The sequence below is a fragment of the Mustela nivalis genome, assembly GCF_964662115.1.
Source record: "Mustela nivalis genome assembly, chromosome: 8".
Taxonomy (NCBI): Eukaryota; Metazoa; Chordata; class Mammalia; order Carnivora; family Mustelidae; genus Mustela; species Mustela nivalis.
Window position 1 is genome coordinate 142,875,005 of NC_139027.1, and position 24,495 is coordinate 142,899,499.

Genomic DNA, 24,495 nt, shown 5'->3' on the forward strand with positions numbered 1-24,495 from the left:
CAGTGTAGCAGAAATTACAATAAATAGAAGAGAATTTAACTCATCAGAAGATGAGCTCTCCAAGCTGTGTTGAAAGGCAAAGCCCAGGGGCGCCTGGGTGGCTCAGTGGGTTAAGCCTCTGCCTTCGGCTCGGGTCATGATCTCAGGGTCCTGGGATCGAGCCCCACGTGGGGCTCCCTGCTCGGCCGGGAACCTGCTTCTCCCTCTGCCTCTGCCTCTGCCGCTCCGGCGGGTGAGCTCACTCTCTCTGTCTCGTGCTCATTCTCTTTCTCTCCCATAAATACAATCTTTAAAACAATAAACCGAAACACAGAAACGAGAACACAGCTTTCCGGAAGGACATAGAGATGCGCACAGCCTCGGGATACGCAGATTTCTCAGAAAGGCTCCGTAAGCAAGAACCGTCGCCGGGTAACAAACCGCCCTCCGTCGAGCTTAAAACCTTCTCTTCGAGACACCACTCAGAAGATGAAAAATACAGTCCCAGGTGGGAAGAAATAGTAGCTCACTGAAAGAAAGCGGTAGGTACTGAGAGACTCCGTCCACGGTCGACTGAGTGAGACGCCGTGCGCAGCCCAGCGCCGCGGGGCCTGAGAAGCGCACGGGAAGCACGAGCTCCCGCGAGCAGCGAGCAGCCGTGTGACCGCAGCCAAGTGTCGCAGGGGCACCCGGCCAGGAAGTTTCTCAGCTCCTTATGAAGACAGCAGCAGCTTCCTGCGGCCCCAGAATTCTAGCTATTTGCCCCAAAGACGCGAAACTGCGTCCACACAGACCCATGACTGAGTGTGCGAAGTGGCCCCGCCCAGCACAGCAGAACGACCCGAACGTCCAGCAGTGAGCACACACGGCGGCACGTCCACGGACACCAGCCAAGGGCACAGACTGTGGGCGGGCAGCCGCCACACGCGGAGCCCAGGAGGCCATCCATCCGCAAAGGAGTAGCCTCCGTTTCCACGAGGTTCTAGAACACGCGGAGCCACTGTAGCAGCGGCGGTTGTGGCGGTGCGTCCCGGGGCACGGCAGGGGGGTGCATCCTGGGGTGACACAACGCTGCATTGACTGTGCACACGGCGCCCGCGTCAGCAGGGACAGGAGTCGGGTTCGCGGTTCAAGGCAGGAACACCCCTGAAGGAAGCTGACGGGCTATGTTGCTGTCGGGGAAGGGGGAGCGCAACACCCGGAACTCTGCCCAGACGGACGGGGGCCTGCGGTGAGGGGGCACCGGGCCGGTCCTCAGGAGGACCACAGCCCCAACGCGACAGCAGGGCAGAAGCCAGCAAGCCCGCAGCGGTTCTCAGCGATACCCGCTCGGGAGTCGGGAGGGAAAACAGACGGAGCCAGTGGTCTGTTGCGCCCAGGCAGACCTCGCCCCTGACCGACCTGGCCGGCACTTCTGGAACATTCCCCACGGCCAGCCACACCTCCCTGTAAAGGATACACGGACCATGGGCCATGATCAACCACACGCTGGGCCCCAGGAAGACACCCAAAGCCTTGTCACGGAAAAATCAAACTGCCCGCAACGGGGTTAAATCAGAAACCCACGCGGGGCACTGGGGCGGCCGGTTCCTGCAGCCGCTGAGGTGCATTCGGGAAGAGCCGGGCAGGCGGCCCCGGCGGGAAGCCCGGGCATGGAGGGGCCGGGAGGCAAAGGGACGCGAGCGCGCACACGTCCCGCCTCGGGGCAGTCGCTCCAACAGAAACGCACAAACACCCCAAAACACACCCGGAGATGTCCGCAGCAGAATTGTGTCTAACAGCCCCGCACTGGAAACAGCCCTGAGGCCCGGCCGCGCAGGGCGGGTCAGCGAAGGCTGGGGGAGCCACACTCGGGACGCTGCAGAGCCACGGGGCTGCGGTGCGGGCTGCGCGCGGCGTGTGGACGGAACACGAACACCGGGGAGACCGGAGGACGGCCGCGGGCTGAGGCCCGGGGCGCGGCCCAGCCGGTCTGCGAGGGAAGGCCGGCCAAGTGTGCGCTTGATGGGTGAGCTGGGGAGACAGACGGACGTCCGGGTGCGCCGGCAGGAGGCAGGGCTGGGCCCCGCCGTCATCGGCTGAGCCCCACATTCAGGGGCACGCAGGGCCGTCTGCTGTAGCATTTTTACTCCGACTGAAAGGGGAGACTGTGGACTAGGAAGGACCGGGTCCCGGGACCACGGTCAGGGTAACGGTCACCGCCAGGGGAACGCACACCGGGATCATGGGCTTGCCCTGTGGGGGCTCCGGTGGGAAGCCGGTTCCACTCTGGGGGTCGCAAGGTCTCTGTGGAAGCAGCAGGCCTGCCGCCGTAGGCCATGGCCGGCATGGCCCGCTGGGCTGGGGGTCGTCGAGGGTGGGGAACGCCGGAACCGAGTCCACTGGTGGCGAGGGAGCCGAGGCGCGTGGGGACTCTGGGAACCCGGGCACCAGCCGACCCCCGTGACGGAGAAGCCCGACCACCGTGCTCCGTGCCCGTCTCCACTCACGCAAGTGGCCCAGCGAGGCCATGGAGAGGCCAGTGCCACTGAAAGGAGGACCTGTGACTTCATTCCCACGCCGTGCCCCCCAGGGCCACAGGACGGGGTGAGAGGAAGGCCCAGACCACGGCCTTGCTGGGGCTTCTGGGGCAGGGCAGGGCGGATGGCCGGGGCCTGGCCCTGGGTGTGTGAGGCTAGGACTGGTGGCTGGGGGACAAGGAGAGCAGGGCGCAAGGGTGGGGCCAGGCTGCGAGCCGGAGGGGAGGCACACGCCTGGCAGGCTCCAGGCAAACGCCCACCCCCCACCCCGGGACCTTCCTCGCTCTGGGGGCCTCCCCTCGCCAGGCCTGTAAGGCCCCCAAGATGTCCTAACATCCCAAGATACCGACCACAGAAACCAGGTTAACACGACAGGAAACGAGAGCGTGTCCCGCACAAAGACCAGGCGGCCCTCATGGCCACTGAGCCAGACCCGGGGACTGGGAGTGAAGGTCGTGGGCAAGGGACCCAGAAGCCCCCACGCTTCCGTTCGCGTAGACGGAGAACGCCCCTCGGCGGCGACCGTTGCCAGTTCACGGGCAGACAGAAGACCATGATGGGTCTTGGCGATGCCACCCCGGCAGGGAGGGTGACGAGAGGGACCCGCCCCATCGGGCTCCCCCCACACCCCGACCACCAGAACGGGCCGGGCGGGCTCCCTGGGAACCGTGGCGTCCGTGTGTGCACCCGGGTCCTGGGTCCTCGGTGTCTCGTGTCGTCAGCCTCGCTGACCTGGTCACGGGGAAGTGTTGCCTCGGTGGGAACAGAGTCCTGGAGGCAGATCCGAGACCGTGACTGTGGCTCGCCTGGCGTGAGGGGAGCACGGCACGGAGTGATCCCCCGCGGATCTTCTGACGCGCTGTTCTCTGTCTTAAAGCACGATAACCAAAGCCAAGAATGGGACGGGGGAGAGTCTTGGCGCCGGCCGCTTGGTGTTCTCTCCCGACCCAGAAAAGAGCATCCACGCTGGGCCAGCACCAGGGGCCTCCCCGCGGCCACGGCACGGCTGGACCCGCTTACATAAAGACTGGGCGCTCACATCGGAATCTGTGTCCTGCCCACCACGCAGGGACGACTGCCCCAGGAAGCAGCTGCAGGTCACAGCAGGCCCAATGGGGCCCCAAAAGCCTGGACTTAGACCCTGGGTCTCTGCCTCCCAGTCCTGAGCACGGGGACCGGCCAGGCCCCGGTCGGGGTCCTGTGTCACAGACGGGGGCCCAGGGGAGGGGAAGGGCTCCCTACTGCCCTGACTCTCGTCCACCGCAGCGTTGCTGCCGACGGGGACCAGCGATCGGGCCAGGCAGCAGCAAGGCCCGTCAGGTGCTTGGTCACTCTGTGCTCCCCTCTCCTGACCCGGGCAGCTCCTACCTGCCCCGTGGCACCCCTGAATTAAGGGCTCTGGGGAGGTGGGATTTTGACCGTCGGTAGGGGGCACAGGCTCCTTAGCCTCCTGGGCCTCATCCTCTCTGAACACCGCCCTTACCCCCTTCCCTGGCGCTTGCGGCCCAGGGGCTCTGACGATTCAGGGAGAACCTGGAGGCTGCACGTGCCCGCCCCCAGCCGCCGCAGGAGCACGGGGACACTGTGAGGGCCGCCTCGCAGAGGATGACACCAGGTCCCCCAGGCGGGGCTCCTGGGCCTCCTCGGCTCTGCTGGTCCCCCACCCCCACGCCAGCCGCAGGGACCACACTCCAGGGGGCCCCGGGGCCAGCCTGGCTGAGCTGCCCGTAGCCACCCCTCACAGGCCGACCACGTCTGTGCATTAGACAGGGTGTCCCAAGGGGCTGTGACCAGAGGGGGTCCCACGGCAGGTCGGGGAGAACCTGGACACGGGTCAGAGCCCCTGGTCTGGACGCGGCTCCGGGGCCCAGACGAGCTCCCAGTGCCTGCGGGGACTCAGAGGACACCCCAGGACCTCAGCGAGGCCGACACCCAGGCTCCCTGGGGCCGAGGGTGCCCTCGCCGTGGGGCGCGCCTGTGGACCCCGCCACAAGCAGGCCCAGCCCGACACCGTCCTCAAGACGCCGGGCACAAGCCTGCTCCAACGTGAACTTACCCGGAAGAAAACAAAACAAGGCAATTCCCGCTTGGGCCCCCCGGGCTAGTGAGCGTTGAGGGTTTGCAGCCGGCCGGAGGCTGCTTCCACGATCCCACAGGGACGAGGGGCATGTGGGGCTGGGCGGGGCCGGAGGTCATGGCCCTGGGACGGGTGAGACCACCAGCCTCCTCCTGAGTGGCCAGACGCGCGTCCCGGCAGGAAGCCCGCGTGTCACCATGCTCCAGATAAACTTTAATAAGACGCGGGCGGTGACCCCGGCCTCCAGACGAGAACAGGCGTTTACCCGCTGTCCTTACTGGCCTGGCCGCCCCCCCGGACGTCTCAGCACGACCCTGCCGGCACCAGCTCCCCCAGAGGCGGCGGCCCTTCCCCAGGCCATCTTGCAGTCGACAGAAAACAGGGGGACGATTTGGCAAATGGCAGGAGAATGCAGGAGTCCCTCGGACGGCCGGACACAGGCCCCGGCGAGAGGCCCGGGGGCGCCGCCGGCATCCCGCAGGTGGCAGGGCCCTCCCTGCTAGATCATGCCGGCCAGCCAGGGTGGCAGGAAGAGGCCCGCGGTGCCCAGCAAGCAGACGATGACGAACACCCAGAGGAAGATGCGGTCGATGACCATGGCCACGTACTTCCAGTCCTCCTTTACCTGCGAACACAGACGCGCGCTCACGCCCGGCCCACTGCCCTCGCGCCCCCGGGCCACGAACACCTTCCAGAACATGAAGCTTCCTGGGGCAGGTTCTTCGGCCCCCCTGACACCACGGTCGCCATGTGAGGTGACCACTTGTCCCAAGGTGCCCGGCAGGAGGGGCTCAGACACGTGGCCTCTGAGCGCTGCCCCAGGGACAACCCCCTCTAAGAGTGGGAGGGCAGCAAAGCCACCGCGAGAGGCTTGCAAGGACCCCCAGCGCCAGGGAGGGGGAAACAGAGAGGGCCTGTGGGGACACGGGGTCTGGGCTGCTTCCCGGGGACGCCCGCTCTCGCCTCATGAAGCTGGGGGACGCGGGCCTCCAAGCACACCTCACCTGCACGAGCAGGTGAGGACCGAGGGCCCAGACGGGGCGGCCACCCCTCGGCTATTCAGGGCCAGGACTATCCTGGAGGGGACGTCACAGCGGATGGCACCCAGGCGGTGATGGCTGAGACCCGTCTGCTCCTGCTCCTGCCCCCCCTGCCCCAGGGCCAGATCTCACAGGCCAGCTGCTGTCCTGGGTCATTGGGGTCTCTTAGCTCTGTCCCTGAAGCCCCTCGAGGCAGCCACAGACCCGGGCGCAGCGGGCCGACTCCAAGTGGCAGAGCTGCCAGGGGCACAGGGCCCTCAGCAGGGGTGCAGAGAGGTCCCGGCTGGAGGAGGGGGCCTGCACCCCAAGGCCAGAGGGTGGGCGGGGCCCGTGCCCCCTGGGGTCACCCGCTTAAAGAGAGGCATTGGGTCCGTCCACATGCAGATGGGGACCCTGCGGGACAGGGCAGGGGACAGCCTCAGTAACACACCCCAGCTCCCAGCCCAGGCCGGCCGCACTGCCGTCCTGTCTCCCGACCCCCTCCTCTGCTCCCCCAGGCCACGGGCTCGGCGTGGAGGCTGTGGCCACAAGCTCGTCCTGGATGGGCAGCCCGTCCATGTCTGAGGGACAGGAAAGGGTGTGGCCCGCAGGTTCCGGCCAGCGGGGCACCGAGGCAGGACAGCCGAGGCGGGGGCAAGCCCAGCGTGCCCGGGGGGTGTGTCAAGGGTACAGAGGGCTGTCCGCTGTCCTTCTCTGCTCTGATTTCCCAAGAACTCACAGGCACCCTGATGCTTTTCAACGGTTCTAAACCAAACTGAAAATGGGGAGCAAGCAAGGTCACTTATAAATAAAAAGTCCCTCCAGGACCCTCCGTTCCAGGAAGGCTGAGCAGCGGCCCGCGGCCTCTTTCCCTGCTTTGTCTTTGATCCCCTGGGCGCGTCCCCCATCCTGGATGAAAGGCCTCGCGGACAAAGCCGCCCAGAGTATCCAAGGTCCACCCGCGTCAAGGCAGCTGGGCCCCCAGAGCCTGGCGTCACTCCGAAGCCAGAACCAGGTCGCGGTGCTCCATCACGCCACGCAGACAAGCGTGGGGCTGGGCCCCTGCCGGGCAGGTGCGCACGGCCACCAGAGCCCGTCAGGACTCTGCACACTCCCAAGGGCGTCTGTCCCACCTCAGCGGGGCTCAGACCTACACGTCGAGTCAGGGACCCGTCTGCTGCGGCTAAATGGGGTCCCAGGAGCAGAGTCTCCCAGGCAGAAGCTTCCGGAAACCTCCCGAATGGCTTCCCAGCCTGGATTCTACAGGAGGTCCTCCTCTCAGGGGTGTGTTGCACGGGCCCAGGGCCCCCGTCCCGTCCAGGGCTCGCTCAGCCACAGGCCCAGTGGTCCTGGGGCCACACGTGTCCCCCACGTAATCAGGGGCCATGACCCAAGGTGCAGGCAGGGAGAGACAAGGAGGACCCACGTCCACAGCAGCAGCAGCAGTGGGCATCACCAGGCAGGACACAGCGGGCAAGGGCAAGGGCGATGCTGCAGGACAGCTGCCAGGCCCAGGCTGCCGGCAAGGGACGGCCCCACAGACTGAGGACAGTCCCCACCCCCACTTCTGCCCGTGCTCTGACCTGAGGGTCCCCCGTCAGCCTGGACCCTGGTAGACACCCCTCTCTCCCTCCTGGCTCCACGGGGACCCGAGTGTCCACCAGTCTGCGCTGGGAATCCTGGCCCTCGGGGCCCCCATCCCCACCGCAACCCTGTGACCGGCAGGCAGACATCAGCAGAAGGAAGGAAGACCTTCCCTTAGTGGCAGGCAGTCCCCTGCCCACTGCCCACTGCCCGGTGACCTTTCCTCCAGGACCCGGGAAGAGCAGGAGCTCCTGTCTCAGCACTCAGCTGGGAGACTGGGGACCCTGTCCGGGCTCCTTTGATCCCTGCTGGTGACCGAGAAGCCCCACAGGAGGACCGGCTCCCGGGTCCCCAGGTCCCTGAGGCTGGGCAAGCATGACTGCCCAGACACCCACCACTCCCTGTTCCTTCTCCCTGCCTGACAGATGTGGGCTGCGCCCCAAACCCCAACCCTGCCCTCCCCATCAGGCCTTTCAGTCCCTCTTACTACCCTTCCACTCCCGCACCGGGGCCCAGTGCCCCCCAGGCCCCCCGCCAAAGACCCACTCCTGGCCCCACTCCTGGGCCTTCCCAGGGGCCAGCAGCAGGGCCCAGACTTCCCGGGCAAGGCCTCCCTGCCGCCTATGGGCTCCCGCCGCCCGGACGACACAGAGGACACCCCTGCGGAACGCTCTCACTCGCCACTCCGGCCACCTGCCAGAACCAGGCGCTCCGGCAGAGCGCAGGGGTGGGACGGGGCTGCGTGCCCCGCAGAGCTCAGCGGCCCAGGTCCGGGGCCTGGATTCTGGATTCACCAGCCACCCCGTCCTCCGGGGAGGGAAGAAGGGGAGCGATCAGAGCGTGCCCAGCCGCGGGCAGAAACTCACCGAGAAGTCCGTGTCCTCAGCTTTCAGATGGTCAGCAATGTACTGGACACCCTCCACCGCCCGCACCAGGGCCGGAGACAGGGGCAGGTGCCGGGCCGGCACTCGGGTGCCACAGGCTTTGCGCACGGCATTTGGGGACGGCTCCTTCCTGCACCTGCACCTGCATGGAGAGGGCTGGTCTGGGGGCAGGAGCTCGGCGGCACTGGCCTTCGGGAAGGCAGGGGAGCTGGTCATGGGGCCCCCAGCCATGGAGGCAGCCTCGTCTTGGGGAGCACAGCCCTGGATGCTCCAAGACCGGCACCGAACGCCGCCCTCCACCCTTTCAGCCGTGCTAGACACGTGCTGGACGCTCAGGGACCGGGCTTCGGTGAGCCCCGGGGCCCGGGTGCTGGCGGGTGGGCGGCAGGAGTCGGGCAAGGGACGGGGGCTCCCGGGGTCACCCTCCGAGGGCTGCGGCACAGGCACCCGGTCTGAGGGCGATGCGCAGGCCGGCTGGGGCTCGGCCGGCTCGTCCCGGGGGCCGCGGAAGGACGCGGAGCGCGAGGGGCCCCGGCTCCGCTCTCCGCCCACGACACCAGGCTCCCCCTCGGGCTCGGGCCAGAAGCCGGGGGCGCTGGCCACCTTATGCATGGACTCGATGAGCCGCCTGCAGTTGTCCTTGACCACGGAGGGCCGCTTCATGAGCAGCAGGCGCGGCACCACGTCCAGGAAGACCCGGCGCACCCAGGCGGGCATGGTGTGCGTGCGCGGGGAGCGGTGGTGCACGTTGAGCACGAAGACGGTGATGACGATGGACAGCGTGACGAAGACCATCGTGAACAGCAGGTACTCGCCGATGAGCGGGATGACCAGCGAGGTGGACGGGATGATCTCGGTGATGAGCAGCAGGAAGACGGTGAGCGAGAGCAGCACGGAGATGCAGAGCGTGACCTTCTCGCCGCAGTCGGACGGCAGGTAGAACACGAGCACGGTGAGGCAGGAGATGAGCAGGCAGGGCACGATGAGGTTGATGGTGTAGAAGAGCGGCAGGCGGCGGATGACGAAGGCGTAGGTGATGTCGGGGTACACCTCCGCGCAGCACTCGTACTTGCGCGTGTTGTAGGTGCCTGCCGCGTCCACGATGACCCACTCGCCACTCTCCCACAGGCCCAGCTGGTCCACGTGGCTCTGCATGCTCACCAGGTCGATCTTGGCCTTGTCGTACGTCCAGGAGCCGAACTTCATGGTGCAGTTCTGCTGGTCGAACGGGAAGAAGGTGACGTCGATGCTGCACGAGCTCTTGTAGATGGCGGGGGGCGTCCACTGGACCCGCCCGTCGTGGAAGAGGTGGGCCTTGGTCAGGTGGGTGATCGCGAAGTCCCCGTCCGCACTGTGCGGGGAGAGAGGGGCGTGAGACCCACCAGAACCGCGGCTGGCGCTCCGGCGCGTCTGGCCTCACGGGTGAGCAGAGAGGGGCAGGCGGCCGAGCCGGGCACCGGCGCGTCACTCATCTGCCTTAGCTCAGCGTGCCTACCCTGGGGGACGCGCGGCTGGGAGGACCTCCAAGCGGCCCACGCCGGGCCTGACACGCACACTTCCTGGTGACGATGGCCATCACCCGGGGCCCGCACCTGCCCACACCGGGGGCGGAGCACCTGGTCCGGCTCGGTCCTGCGGCTGTGCGCCCTCCGTGCTGCGAGTGGGCGGGCCGTCTGGAGGGGATCATGTTGCTGCAGGACCCCAGGCCAGAGAGCTCCAGCCTGTGGTGTGACGGCAAGCGGGGCCTGACCCTGAAGAACAGAGGCCCACGCTCTCCCGCCCCTGGGCCCACCGCAGAGGGCGGAGGGCACGGACGGTCCCAGCTCCCGCTCATACCCCGCACGGGTCCGCACACGGGCGGACTGGGGGCCAAGCAGCCCCGCTGGGCCCATCACTGCGCACCTGGCCGTCCTCCCCCTAAGGACAAGGGCACGGCGCGACACTGGCTGCCGGGCACCACACCACGGAATTCTGCAAGGCCTCCTGGGACCAAGCGGAGTCCCCTGAAGGTGACCCTGGGGGACAGGCCAAACTTGGGGTGAGGGCCTGCCTAGCCACTGTCTCCTGCCAAGAAGGGGTATGCCGATACCACGGAGCACATCACTGCTTTCTCTCCGTTACCCCGACCCACAGGCACGAATCCCCCTTCCTGCCCAGGTGAGGACCCCAGGCCGCCGGAGCAGGAGGGGACAGGGCCCACCCCTGGCCATCCGTCCTCCGGCCTTGCCCTCAGCCTCAAGAGTGTTGGCACCTGTCCATGGCCGGGCGGGTGAAGGAACGAAGACCCACTGGCCTCGAAGTCCAGGCTCTGGCCCCGGACTCCCAGACAGCGACGTCCACCCTGGTGTCTCCACAAGGATGCACGCGCGTGGGGTGCGCCACGTTGGTGCCCTGTGGAGTGAGGCAGCGTGCCCGTGGGGGCCCGGGGACACTGGCTAGCAGCCCCCACCCTGAGCCCTCAGCGGCTCCTGGCGTCGGCCGTGCTCGGGATGCCGGCCCGGGTCCCCAGCAGGTGCAACCTGAGCTGCGTGCATACTGCTCTCTGGGCCTCAGTCTCCCCCCGGGCTGGGCTGTCCACTCTATGGACAGATGGTGGCCGTGGCTGGCCCCATCCTCCCCACGGCCGCACGGAGCCCCAGGGACAGCACCCATGGGCCCCATGCTACCGTGACCCTGCAGACAGGGTCACTGCACAACGCGCTGACACAGCAGCTGAGTAAGAGAAGCCGCCGGCCCTGGGCTGAGTCAGGTGCCCCGTCCTGGGCTCAGAGCGTGGCCTTTGTGCCTGCCCACACCCACCAGGGCCTAAAGCCCCCAGACATCCAGCTCCGAGGCCCCCAACGGTCTCGGGTGGTGCCAGTCGGGTCCTACGATCTCTAGGCACCCTTCTGGGCCGATGTCTAAGGTCAGCAGCAGGTGGAGACCCACAAACACATCTGCCAGGAGAGTGGTGGGGGTCTGCACGTGGGACCCAAGGCCTAGACTCCAGCAGGGGACCGCGGCTTTCTCCGGGGCGGGGTGGCCCGGGCTGTCCTCCCTCAGCAACCTCGACCTACAACCCAGAGCCCCATCCTCGGAGGCGCCGAGCACACATGCAAACACGGCTCAGAAGCACTCTGCAGGCAGGTTTGAGGCTCTGGTCAGCGGCAGGAGCCCGGGAGGTCCTGACCCCCCAGGAATTGCAGGGAATGTTCCAGAAGTTCACGGAAAACAGCCCCAGGGCCGGGAGTGTGCACCAGACCTCCGGGTTTTGATGCTCAAAAACAGGGTCCAAGTCTTCTCCTGGTGCACAGACCGTGGCCCCCCATGGCCGGGCACAACTGCACCCTGTGCCCCCGCCTGGGGTCTGCTGTGTCCTTGCCCGGCGCAGATCTGGCTCCCAGGAGGCCCCCTTGGGACATAGGGTCTGGACCTGTGGGCAGACGCGGTCCCCGTGGGCAGACTCTCACTTCCACAGCCCAGGTCTCGAGGAGGCAGAGACTCTCAGAAGGCAGCTGAGCGGAGTCCCTAACCCAGCCTCGGCCCCCCCGGCTGTGAAGGGCAGGGCCCCGTGTAGGGGAGAGGAAGCACCGCCCCATATCCTGCCCCATGCCCCCCCTCCAGGAAGCCAGGGGGCTCTGGATGGATGTTGGGACCCGACGGTCAGATGGTGAGTGCGCTCTGGCCTCGCCGCGTCGGCGCTGTGGCCCCAGCAGAGCAGAGCAGCGGGGCCCCCTGAATCCCCATCCGTGTGGGGGAGAGGCCTCCGCTCCAAACGCCACCATGGAGAAGCCCCCAAGTGGACCACACGGCCTCCCAGGCAGGGGCTCCCCAAAACCACGAGAAAAGCTGCCCATCTCCGCCCTCGCCCAGTAGCCCAGGCTGACCACTCCAGGACACACCGCCATGGCCAGCATCAGGCACCCCGTGGCCCCTTCCTGAAAGAGCCTCTATGCCGACCACAGCCCCACGGAGAGGCCAGAGGTCCCCCCCTCCCCCAGGACCTGGAAGAGGAGAGAGAAGAGACTTTGAGGCAGTGGCCCCAGGCTCCCCGGCCGCAGTCCTGGGGGGTCTGCACAGCAGCCCCCAGAGCTGCTTCTCAGCTGGAACCATCCTGCCCAGGGAGGACAGAGCTGTCCCCACCACAGGAACGCTCCCCTGGACCCAGGAAGCAGACAACACGTTCTCTGAATCAAACAGCCCAGGAGACGAGCTCGGTGGGGTCACGGGCAGCCGGGTGCGGACCCCAGGAAGGCCAGGGAGGCCAGGGAACCCCGGGCCGGTCGCTCCGTCGGGGCTGGCTGTGGAGAGCCGGGATCCTGCCCCGCGGGCAGAGCAGCAGCACCAGTTCCTGCTGGCGGAGCCGACCCCCACCTAATGCATCTCCGAACACCGTCAAGCTCTTCCCGCTGCCATTACTGGAATCAATTAAGTTGGAAGAGGAGCCCAATCGTCCTTAATCAAATAGCAACGTTTTATAGGTCAGGCCCAGCGCCCGGGGCCCTGGAAGGGGCTTTGTACCAGAGCCCATCGGGGTCTGGCACGGGGAGGGCAGGGGTCCACAGGGAGCTAAGTGCTTCCCTTCGATTCATCTGTAAACACTGCGGGAGCTGCGGCACGGCTGAGCCTAAGACCGGGAATCCACATCCCAGCTGGGACCCGGCAGTGACGTGGGGACACAGGAGGACGTCAGGCTGCCCCGGGCTCAGGAGCCCCCAGCAAGGGTCCCGGCGAAGGACAGCTGGGACCCTGATCTCTGCCACCACCAAGCCTTGCAAACACTGGCTTCCGGCACAGTGATGGCGTCCGTGAGCAGATCCCGGGCGGCGTCCGGCCCCAGAGGCTGCTGGCTTGGGACTGTGATGGCATCGGGGCTGGGGAGGGGCCGAGCGCCCAGGAGCAGGCGCACAGAAGGGCCAAGGGCAGCGGGCAGGAATGGGGCAGGAATGGGGCAGGAATGGGGCAGGAATGGGGCAGGAATGGGGCAGGAATGGGGCAGGAATGGGGCAGGAATGGGGCAGGAATGGGGCAGGAATGGGGCAGGAATGGGGCAGGAATGGGGCAGGAATGGGGCAGGAATGGGGCAGGAATGGGGCAGGAATGGGGCAGGAATGGGGCAGGAATGGGGCAGGAATGGGGCAGGAATGGGGCAGGAATGGGGCAGGAATGGGGCAGGAATGGGGCAGGAATGGGGCAGGAATGGGGCAGGAATGGGGCAGGAATGGGGCAGGAATGGGGCAGGAATGGGGCAGGAATGGGGCAGGAATGGGGCAGGAATGGGGCAGGAATGGGGCAGGAATGGGGCAGGAATGGGGCAGGAATGGGGCAGGAATGGGGCAGGAATGGGGCAGGAATGGGGTGAGGCGTCTGGGGGCTTCCTGCCCCCAGGGCAGGGAGGACCACCTGCCCAGTCAGGGGCTGATCCCGAAAACACGAGAGCCGCTCTAGGCCCGAGGTCCCCTTGCCCCTGTGGGGAGAGGGACTGATGCCTGCACGGGGCTGGCTGGTCCAAGTGGGGAGGGACCCACGCTGTACCCGGGGCCCCTGTCCCCTGCTTTGCTCACCCCCTGGACCCTCCGCCCCCGCCTCTGTTCCCTCCTCTGCCTCCCAGAGGCTTCAGCACTGGCTCCCGAGGACAGACCCACACAGGCCCCTGCGTCCTGCTCACCTCGGGACCCCCTGGGTCACTCGCACCTGGACACAGGTGCCCGCCGCCCCTGCCCGCTGACCTCCCGGGGCTCACTTGTTGTAGAGGACAATGTCCGGCCGCCAGATGAGCTCGGAGGGAATGCGGATGGAGGTGACATTCTCGTAGTCCGCGGGGTCCCAACGCAGCTTGTAGTCATACCATTCCTGGGCAGGGAGGGAGGAGGAAGCCACAGCCGGCGAGTGAGGCGAGGAGGGCGCGGGGCAGGGGAGGACCCCGGGGTCGGGCTCCCGTCACTCACCTGCTTCACCCACACGTTCGTTGTCATCATCTGGTTCTTCTCATCCTGGGACACAAAGGGAAAGAACAGCTGTGACCTCCGGGGGACAGACTTGGTTTGGACGTGCGCGCGCGCGCCTGTGTGTCCCTCCCTTGCTCTCTCTTGGCCCTGAGTCTCCTGGCCCACGAAGACAGGCCTGAGATGGACAGGGAAGCAGGTAACCTCAGGGAGGAGTGAGGACCTCATCCCCGGAGGCAACCAAGGCCAGGGTGGTCAGCCTGAGGATATTAGATGGGGACATGGCCCCTGAACCTCTCCCGAAGGAGCATGGGGACAAAGCTGGTCTGGCTTGGCAGGTGGCCAGGGCCAGGTGTGGGGATGTCTGAGGGCTCCCAGGCTGCTGCAGGAGAAGCTCCTCCCGGGTCCCCCACCAGCCTGCATCGACCCTCCCGGCTGGTCACAGCAGCCTGTCCGCAGGCTTGCGCAGGTGTGCACAAGGTCCCACTCACTCCCTAGGCTGGGGACCGACAGCCCCTTTAGGACCAGGGTCTCAGCACCTTGAGATGGACAGGTAAGGGGCTGGAACAGGGGAGGTGGGAGCAGGAGACCTGGCTGGGTCCATCCCAAGGTCACTGTACGGCCACCTGTCCGGTGAGGAGGCTGGACCACGCACCCCAGGAAGCCCTTTCCAGCCACTATCCCCAACCCCACGCCATCCCTTTCTCCCCTACTGGTTCACGAGGACGGGCCAGCTGACGTTTCCCCTGGGAAGCCAGACAGGTCCCCTGGGCAGTCAGCCGGCAGGACATGCTGGAGCCTTTTGGAGAAGGGACGCAGGGGTCTGGGGGGACAGGAAGACCCACATCCCACCAGCCTCTGGGAGCCACAGCCACAGCCCAGCCCCCTGGCACCGTCTGGAGAGGGGGCACGCCTCGGCGCACGCTTTGCCCAGGGTTTGGGGAGGAGCCCTGAGCCACCGGTGGGAAGGCTCCCTCAGAGTGCAGGCTGCCCGTGGGGTCCGGACAGGCGGGGCCCTGCCCCGGAGGGGAGGGAGGCTCGACAGGGCTGCGGGGCAGCGTCTGACCCCGACGTGGCCTAACCTTTCCCCTCAGCCACCCAGGACCAGGAACACACAGGCCATTGGCAAAGCCCACTGAAGCCAAAGACATCCACGGGGTCCTCGAGCAGAGGGGGACCCTGGGCCAACAATGGGTCAGGGAGGCGTCTCGTGCCCCAAAGGCACAGGCCTGGGCACCTGCCCTCCTGCCTCCCCCAGGAGACAAGCTGCCCATCGGCTAGTTCAGGAGAGGGAACCGGGCCTCTCGCCGCCATCAGGCACTGCCCTTGGTCCTGCTCTCCCCGGGGCACTGAGGGCAGGCCAACCCCCAAAGGATGCCAAGGAGTAAATATGACCTGAGCTGGCCCTACGGCTGGTGCTGGACACAGAGTGACCTCCACGACCCAGTCCTGCCCCATGCTGCTTGCCCACGACACCCCCGCCGGCCACAGCCTTTCCTGCCTCTTTCCTGCCTCCTCCATCACTTCCCAGGCTCAGAATGAGCTTTGAGGGGCAGAGCCCAGAAAGCCCCAGGACACCTCGGGCTCCCCTGCCTGTGTGAGCTCGCACACGGGAACCTGCCCCCCGACACTGAGCTCCGGAGAGGGCAGGGCAGAGCGCAGACCGGGCGCGCGGCTCCTTCTGCCCATACACGCGGGCCCCAACCTCAGACCCCTGCCCAGGACACCAGCAAGACTGCTCATCCACACACACGCGTGTGCAGGCATGTCCGGGGCAGAATGCTGAGCCTGGGAGCCTCTCTCTCCCTCCTGCTGTGGCCCCAGGGCCTTGGGCACGGCCCTGGTCATGGTGCCAGAGCCTATGTGCTCCCAGCCTCAGCCTCCTGGGCCAATGGGTCGCGCGGGCATGTCCGGCAGTGAGCAATCCTGGAAGCCCAGGAAGGCCAGACAGTGCGCTGCCGCGGACCCCCACAGGCCCCCAGGGCTGCCACCGCCCACCACGGCTCACAAGCCTCCAGGAGCACTGGGAGCGCTTGAGGGAAAAACCCAAGGCCCAGTTCCAGGACACCTGAAGGTGACCGAGGACAGAGGAGACTGACTAGTGCCCCCATGCACATATGTCCCTCCCGCCTCCCAAAGCTCCCCCGAAGCTCCCCTCAGATCTGACAGCACATTTCACAGGTGGAAACTCCGGGGGTCACGGGCAGGGGCTGTGTGCAGCAGCGTCTGGCGTCCAGGCCCCCACGCCCCCTCCCGGGCAGCTCCCCCACTCCTAAAGCAGACTCAAGCCTGAGACCCTGGCAAGGGAGCGAGGTGGGCATCTGGGGAGACCTACAGCCCCCCCCAGTCGGATGAATTCCACCTCCCTCCCAGCAACCAGGGCTGACTGGACCCTAGTGTGGACCACTTGGGCCCTCCCCCACCCAGCAGGCCGGGGACCTCCTCACAGGCATGAACCAAGCTCCCAAGGCCCTTCCCGGCCGGGCCAAAGCTGGGACTTCAAGGGTCTTGGGACCCCATAGAGGCATTTTCGGCTCTTTGCTCCTGAAGGAGACAGCCCTGACCTGGTGAAAATCCGGCATCTGAGTTTTCCCACGGGGGTGGCCTCCCTGTCCTCTGGGCCGATGGCAGCCTCCCCACCCCTGCAGGCTCCCCCAGCTCTGCAGCCTGCCCTCGGATGGGCCCGTTCCCTCCAGCAGGAGCCTCCAAGGCTGTGTGCCATGGGCCAAGGCTCAGAGCTCCCCCTCCCCACCCTGGGCACCTACCACATCAATGAGCTGGGCGATGGACAGCCCGAAGTGGACCAGAACCACGTCCGAGATGTTGGCCACGGGCCGGGACCACTTGTTGTAGCCGGAGAAGAGTGTCTTCAGCAACCGTTCCTCCGCGTGGGCCCGCGTCTCCACCGGGCTGCTTGCTGCGGGGACAGGAAGGTGGGCTGCTCAGGAGCAGAGGGCACAGTCCTCCAGGCTGTCCCCTCGGGCCTCCCACCAGGTCCTGGTCTCCTCCAGTTCCAGCCACCTCAGGACATTTGCACATCCTGCCCCACTTCTGGCCTCGGTTTCTCTCCTACCCTCTGGATTGAAACTTTCTCAGGGAAGCCTTCCCAGACTCCTCAGGCACTGAACCCCAAGCAAAAACAAAGGGTAACAGCTGGCTGCGGAGGTGGGGCTTCATCTCCAACATCCGCTGAGCTCCAGAAACCTCCCCCAACGCACAAGGTGAGGGTAACCCACAGAACTCCAGGACAGCAGGACAGCCGGGTAGGCTGTCCTGGGGATGGAGAGCTGGCTCCCCACGGCTGCCAGCGCCCTGAGTTCTCACCAGACCCTGCTGACTCCAGCACCCTGGGGCCGTGGACAGACAGCCTTCCATGAGACGAGGGTGACCCCTTGCCAAACACAGGCTCTGCTTCCTGAGGAGGGGCCGCTCTGATCCCGCCCCATCGGGCAGTCTGTGGGCTAAGGGCCTCTGTCCCCCTCTGCCCCTGCACTGGGCTCACTGTATCATAAGGGGACTTGGGGAGGGAACAAGGGACCCACTGCCTGCAGGCAGCTCAGTCCGCTCGCCTGTTATGTCCAGGACCGAATGTTAAGAGAGGATTCACAACACCCTGGGGTCAGTCTTAGACCTCTCCTCTCAGGGACCTCTCACTCTGAGTCCGGGGACCCCCTCCCAACCGTATTCTTCCTGGCCGGTTGCACCGGGAAGGGTTAGCCCACTCCCCACCGGGGAGGCTAGGGGCTGCAATTCCCTCCCCAACCTATGAACAGCGCGGTGGCCGCCCGGGGATGGGGGAGGGGGAGGTCGAGGGGGTTAAGACTTCTGTCCCAGTGAGTCTGGGGGAGCAGAAAAGGTGTAGATGGGGTGCGGCCAAGGGCGGAAGTCACCCCTCTGCTCCCCCAAACCTGGAGCAGGCGCGCGGGGGGGGGGGGGTCTGCAGGGAAATTTGGCCGATGGATAAAGACGGAGATCGGTGGGCCCCGCCTCTCTCTACCCAAGTTGGAGCTTCTGGGTCCAGCTCCCAAAACAGCAGCCCCCACCCCCACCCCTCCCCAAACCCCTTTCCCGCATTCGAAGGCGAGTTAACTCCTTCCTTGCCCCGCTCAGTCCGCACCGCAGGACAGCCTTTGCGTCTGGGGTGGGGGAGCCTCGGCGGCTGCCCCGTTGCGCGCACCCGCGGCTCGGGACCGCAGCCAGGAGCCTCCCCTCCTCTGGCTCCGGAGGTCCAAATCCTCCTGAACCGGACGAAAGGGGGCCCGTCTAGCGCCCCGAAACTCACCGGGAAGGAAGCCGGCCCCCAGCAGCAGCAGCAGCGGCGGCAGCAGCGGCGGCTGCGGCGCCCCGGGGCCCCCGAGCTCCATGGCGCACCGAGCGGGCTCTAGACGCGGGCGGCTCCCGTCTCCGCCGCGCCCCCGCTCCCAGGCCCGCGCGCGCCCAACTTCATGCCCCCGCGGCGCGCGGGCCGCTCCGTCCACGGGGCCTGGTTCCGCCGCTCCTCCCGCGGGGCGCGGCGGCGGCGACCCGGCCGGGAGCTCGGGGCTGTGGGCTCCACGGCGCGGCCCCGCCCGGCCCTGCCCGCCTCCAGCCGGCGAGGAGGAGACGGAGGAGGGAGAGGGGAGGAGGGGGAGAGGGGAGGAGGGGGAGAGGGGAGGAGGGGAAAGCGGGCGAGGACGTGAGGCGAGGAGGGCGGGGCGGGCCGGGGGCGGACCACCAGCCGGGAGGGGGCGCGGAGGGGGCGCGGAGGGGGCGCTCGGCCGGCGCCGGGGTAAAGTTTCCCGCGTCCTCCCCGGGGCGGGGGACGAGCCCGAGCCAGGGGTGTGGGCCCGTAGTCCCTGCGTACGACTGGGGGATCCTGGCGCCGGGCTGGTTTTCGGAGCGCGACACACTGACCTCCACCCCCGCCCCCAGTCCTGGCGCCCCACCGCCTGCCTGGATGGGGACCGCGCACCCAGGGGCCGGCCCGCGCGCGCCTGGTTAACTCCATCAGCCCCGCCCGCTCCGCAGTTGGGAAATCACTAGCCCCCCGTCGACTTCCCCCGGGAGGCGTTCCGGAAAGACCACCCTCTACCGGCCCGTCCCCCGCGGACCGGAAAGCGTCCTGGGGGGAGCCCAGGCGTCGCGGCCGCCCTCCCGGGGAGAAAACCCTACAGCCCCCGCCCCGGGCGCAGCGGCTCTGCGGCGTCCGCTCCGGCCTGGAAGGCGCGCGGGGACCTGAGGGGCGGCGGCGGAGGGTCTCGGCCCGGGCGGCTGGAGAACCAAGCGCCCAGCGGCGCGGGCGGACGCCTCATGTCCGCCGCAACTGGGATGCCTTGCGCGACCCTGCTCGGTGCCCTGGCAGGGGCTCTGCCCCGGGTGGGTCAAGGTGGCCGCTGACCCCGCAGCAGGGGCTCCGAGGAGGGCTGGGAGTGGCCGCTTTGTGCTCGCAACCGCGGTCTGCAGTGAGGGGAGGGCTGCGCAGAAACGCACCCGCGGCCTTCCCGGCGCGCCGGGTTTCCAGAGCCCCCACGCGGGGACCTCGGGCCGGGGTGGCAGCGGAGAAGACACTGCAGACTTCACTGAGCTCCCGGCCTAGTGCGCGCCCTTGAAGGGGCAGAACGTGGGTCTGGAGCCCCCTGCCTCGCTCGGCACCCGGACAGACCCCGGGATGCTCCCGGGTGACAGGCATCAGTCCCAAGGGCCCCCGACCCCTCCCCATTTCTCTCAACCCATCCCCCCTCCCAATCTCCCAGAGCCCCTCCCAACTGACCTCCCCTCCCCTTCTCTCCTGCCCCCGCCCCCATCGCCCTCTGCCCCTCCCCTCCCCATCTCTCCTGCACCCACCCCCCACCCGGCCCTCCTGCCCTCTGGCTCCAGGTTGAGCCCTGCACACCTCCTACACCTGCTTTGAGACCTCCAGGGGCTTCTCTCACTGCTGTCCTACCACGAGAGCTTTTAGAATGCTCGGCCTTGGCCCTTAGCCAGTCTGGGCAGGGCCGGCAGCACCCCTTTAACTGGGCTCTTGTCTTCCCTGCATGCCTGTGAGGAGGTGCTAGCACACCTAGGTTAGGCCATGTGCCCAAGGTCACACAGCAGGGAGGGGGATTCCAGTCCAGCCCACCTGGCTTCAGGCCTTGAGCAGAGCGTGTCCCAGGACTGGCCTGTGTCCCTACCGAGGTGGCCTCCTGGTGGCACCCCCATGGTCTGCCATTTCCTGGAGCCCCGGGAAGCCTGCCCTCCGGGAAACCTGGCCTGCCCAGACCAGCACATGGCTCTCCTTCCGACGACCCCACAGACAGACCCAGTCCTGTTTACGCAGGCAGGACCCTCAGCCCTCTGTCCTCCCTCCCACGCCCCCAGCAGTGCCAGACTCCGGATTTCTCTGGTGTTTACTGGGCCCTTCCCCAAGCATCTCTGGGTGAAGCACTAGAAGGCCCCCAAGGGACCGGATGACCTGGGAGCCAGCGAACAGACCTGGCCTTTCACTAGCTCCTTGCAAAGGAGGGAGGAAGGTGCCTCGCAGACCCCTGTCTCTCTAGGACCAAGAAAAGCCGTCTCCTCCCCCAGGACACAGGCCACAGGAGGCTGAGACCCTGCGGGGGCCTCCCCTCTCACAGAAGAGCCCAGGGAGGATGACAGGTTCTGGTGCATGGGAGAAACAGCCTGTAGCCCCTGTTTTTACCTCCGGTGTTAAGAAACCCCTGTTCTGTGCTGTCCCAAAACAAGTAAAGCCGCACCTTGCTTGACAGTCGCCATATGGTTCTATACTCCTTTGTTCGCAACAGAGGCCGGCCATGCTCTGGGTCCTTCTGGAAGCCTCTTCCAACTATCTCAGCAACCCTATGAAGCAGGGCTCACCATTACACTCATTTGGCCACCTAGGAAGGTGCCACTAGCTGGGGAAGCGCCCTTTCCTCCTGCTGTTATCCGGCGGCAAACAGGACAGCTCTGGGGATGAGGAGGCTCCCTCAAGGCTCAGCGTTTAGTTCACTCCTCCAGCTCCCCCCCCCCACTGTCAGGCTGGGGTCAGAAGAAAAGGAGGTGCACAGGGGCCTGGGCCAATCCGCGAAGGCTTCCTGGAAGAAGGAGCATGCAGGAATGTAGGCCCAAGGACTCCTGAGGAGGGTCCAGCCAGGCCCCCAGCCCCTAGCAAGTGCTTGGAGCTGATTTGGCCTCCTGGCCTGCAGTGGGGGCTGGAATGGCCGTGGGGTGGGGGTGGGGGGCTGGGGGGTGACACACTTGTTCAGGAAGAGAAGCCCTTGGCTCTCGGCAGAGCCTGCAGAGCTCCCAGGGAAGTCAGCTCTACCTTCTGTTGCCCTTCACCTTGGCGGGCTCGAGCCGAGATGGTGGCTCCTATGGCCATTCCCATGGGCAATTTCCACCAGAGAGCCCAGCCGAGGCCGCAGGCCTGTCTCCCCCACCCCCCCCCCCCCCCCCCCCCCGTGCCTGGGGCCAGGCTCCAGCAGGCGCGGCCCCGTGGCCGGCGTGCTCACACACATCTGTCCAACCTCATTTGGCTTTCCCTGCAGATGTGCTAATGCGGCAAGATTAATCGGGTCTAACTCATTAATTTGCAGGGCCCTCCCTCCCACCCCACCCGCTGGAAAGCACTCTTGCGGGAGCCTAGAAATCATCACCGGAGCTGCCGGAGCTGCCGCTGAATTCGACTCTTACTCCAGCCTCCAGACCCCTCCCTCAGCTGCTCCCCAGACTGCGGTCTCCGCGGAAAGGAAAAGCCCCAATTCACAAACAAATGAGACCAGCTTCAGAAGAGTCCGCCCCCACCCCCAGTCCCACAGCCTTTGTGACCAGAGCCCTGTGTCCTCTGAGGGTGATCCCTGGTGGGGGCCAAGGGTAGGAAGGAACAGGCCCCCCGAGACCCCTCCCCAGCCAGTGTCCCGCCAACAATAGGGATGGCAGAGTGGAAGGTCATCTCCTGCGGAAGCAGCCTGTCCCCCTCCCTCCCCTCCCCCGCTCCCTCCCCCTCCCCCCCTCCCTCCCCCTTCTTCCTCCTTCCCCCCCTCCCCCTCCCTTCCCCTCCCGTGGCCCTCTCCACCCTCTACCCTGTCCCAAGGACATTTCCATGGCAACCAGTTGGTGCCATAAACAGGGATTTGAATTAAAGGTGGGAGATTCAGCTGGACCCTAGGACCCACGGTGGGGGCAGGGCCTCAGCGCCAGGACCCAGCAGGGTTCCAGAAGCCCCTGGGGGGGGGGGGGCAGCGCTGGCTCAGCCCAGATGCAGGGGTCCTGCACAGACTCCCAGGACCCTAGGGGACCTCCAAACGGTCATTAGCCACATGGTGACCTGCCCACGCCCCGGCTCACCCAGCAACACCGCACACTATGTCCGTCCAGTCTCTTCTGCGGTCGACAACCACAGGCCCTTCAAAACCCAGAAACCCTTGAGGAAGGGGCACATGAGAAGTGGGGTCAGTCTCCACTGGAAAAGAACATTTCAGGGGTGTTCACTCCCCCACACTCCACCCCAGAGCCAGACCTTGCTTCTCTCCCTAGGTCTCCTCACCACCAGAAAGCTTAGCGTACCTTGAATGTGGGTCGCACTCCCCCTGCACCGCTGCCACCGAAGTGAGTTCAGAGGGAGGCTGTAGGCTGTGTACATAGTGTCTGGCTTTTAGCAGGAGTGGGGAAACATGTGGAAGGCATGGAGGAGTGAATGAATGGCTGGACGGACGGACGGACGGACGGACAGGTGGTGGAAGATGCATGGGCGTTTAGCTACCTGTCAAAGGGCATAAGGGAAGCCAGGCCCAGGGTGGGGCCCTACTGTGCCGCCCTTCCTCCCCACCCTACCCTGGGCCCTACACACTCAGACTGAGAGGATCCGGGCGTGGGGGGTGGGTCCTGGGCTTCTGGGCACGTGATATCTGGGGGGGAGGGATGATCAGGCAGGAGCAAGGACCGAGACCTGCAGACGGTTCAGAGCCAACCCTGTCACCTCATCGATTTTCCTATCGTCTATCAGGAGCAGATCAGGCTTTAGTGGCTCTCACTCCGCAGGGCCTGGCACCTTGCCCCGCCCTTCCTCAAGTCGGGGGTCATGCCGGCCCCCCCCGGCTGCCCCTGAAGCACACCTCTCAGTCAGTCCTGCCTAGGAGACCCTCCCTCCGCGGCACAGTGGACCCTGCCCTGCCCGAGCCCCAGGTTGGCCCTGGCTGCCTTTTCCCTGGGGCTACTAGAAGGACCCTGGTCTGGCCTTGGGATTGACTCTCCCATCAGGATCCCTGGTCCAGCACACAACACCAGTGAGGCCCTGAGGGAATGCTGTGTCCGGTCCCCAGGCCATGCTGAGCACTGCAGGGAGACAAGAATCCTCCTGGGCCAGAGGGCTCCAGGGGCGGGCCTCCCTGCTGGCTTCCTGCTCTCAGCACCACAGACAGCTCTGCTGCGGCTGCCTCACCCACAAAGGCTTCCCTGGGGCCCTCATCTCCCAAGGGCCAAAGCCCTGCTCTGTCCCCAGCCACACATGCTTGCAACCAGACATAAGAGACCGTTGCTGGCCCCCTGACGGCCACACATGCTAGCTGATGGGCAACACTGAGGGAGAGCATAGCCAGGAGGCCCCAATTTTTCCTGAGCATCACAGTTTAAAGACCCCAAAATGTTTTCCTTGGAGGAGAGGAGAGGGCAGTGGCAGAGGAAGACCGGCCCCCGCCCAAGACATGCACGCTCACCCCGAGCTCTGGGTCTGAGTCATGGACAAGCCGAGCTGCTCCGGGACCGGGACCTGCTGCTCTAGCGCATTCCCCGACCCCTCACCTCGGGTGTCCCGGAGCCGGGTCACTTTGCAGATCCAGCCTGAGTGGGGCTCAGGCCTGCTCCCCGACCTTCAAGAGTACCCTGCGAGCCGGTGTCCCGTGAGCTGGCCTTTGCCCTCAACACTGCAGGATCTTCTTAGACAGAATACCGACCCGCCACCCCCGACTCCGGTTCCACAGCTGAGGGTCTCTGCCCCCCGCCCCTGCCCTGCCTGCTCCTCTGCGAAGTAGTTAAATCTCTACGAACACGCCGCGGAGAGCCCAGCTCCGAGGGGAAGCGGGCAGCGCGAGGGGTCTCTGGTCCTGACCGAGGGGACTGGGCGCTTGTGCAGCAGGGCAGTGACACGAGGGCGCGGACACGGGCTCCGCCCTGTGGGCCGATGCCTGTCCCTCCCTGTTCCCTCCGCGGCTAAGTGGAGGCAGCAACCGTCCAGCTCAGGTCGTTGTGAGGATGGGGGAGGCTGCCAGCCGCGCACGTGGGACCTGGTTCAGGGTCTGGCGGCCCCCGAACTGGGCCACTGCGAAACGACCACCAACCATTCTTCCTCCTCAAGGGAAGGGTCCCTGTGCTGACAGCCAAAGGGCTGGCCCCGGGGCTGCAAGTCAAACGTCTCCAGAGTCCAGGCGTGGAGCTCGTGGGCTGAGCCAAGGGCGGCACAGACACGGAGCCTGCACCTCTGCCCTGCGGGCCCTGCCGCCTGCTTAGTGCTCAACTCGGGGGCCGAGGGTCAATACCTGGGGCTCTGTCCAG

General features: G+C 66.5%; 2 protein-coding genes across 2 annotated transcripts in view; both read right to left on the reverse strand.

The window, feature by feature from the left end:
* YTHDF1 (YTH N6-methyladenosine RNA binding protein F1) overlaps positions 1-19,262 on the reverse strand; it is a 109,612-nt gene extending 90,350 nt beyond the window's left edge. The window contains exon 1 of the mRNA XM_082746464.1: positions 19,256-19,262. The gene's annotated coding sequence lies outside the window, so the exon portion shown is untranslated. The remainder of the gene's footprint in view (positions 1-19,255) is intronic.
* On the reverse strand, positions 4,613-18,446 carry CHRNA4 (cholinergic receptor nicotinic alpha 4 subunit). Its single transcript, XM_082746452.1, has 6 exons — positions 18,269-18,446; positions 16,752-16,903; positions 13,990-14,034; positions 13,785-13,894; positions 8,045-9,413; positions 4,613-5,200 (listed from the first exon to the last, which is right to left on the reverse strand). Exons 1-6 carry the CDS (start codon positions 18,348-18,350, stop codon positions 5,075-5,077), a joined length of 1,884 nt encoding a protein of 627 aa, XP_082602578.1. The 5' UTR covers positions 18,351-18,446; the 3' UTR covers positions 4,613-5,074.
* Positions 19,263-24,495: the final 5,233 nt, after the last annotated feature.

Excerpts from the sequence above, each read along its gene's own strand:
- CHRNA4 (XM_082746452.1), bottom strand. The coding sequence starts at position 18,350 with ATGGAGCTCGGGGGCCCCGGGGCGCCGCAGCCGCCGCTGCTGCCGCCG. Across the intron at positions 14,035-16,751 it reads TCGCCCAGCTCATTGATGTG|GATGAGAAGAACCAGATGAT; the intron begins GTAGGTGCCCAG and ends TTTGTGTCCCAG. Across the intron at positions 13,895-13,989 it reads CGAACGTGTGGGTGAAGCAG|GAATGGTATGACTACAAGCT; the intron begins GTGAGTGACGGG and ends CTCCCTGCCCAG.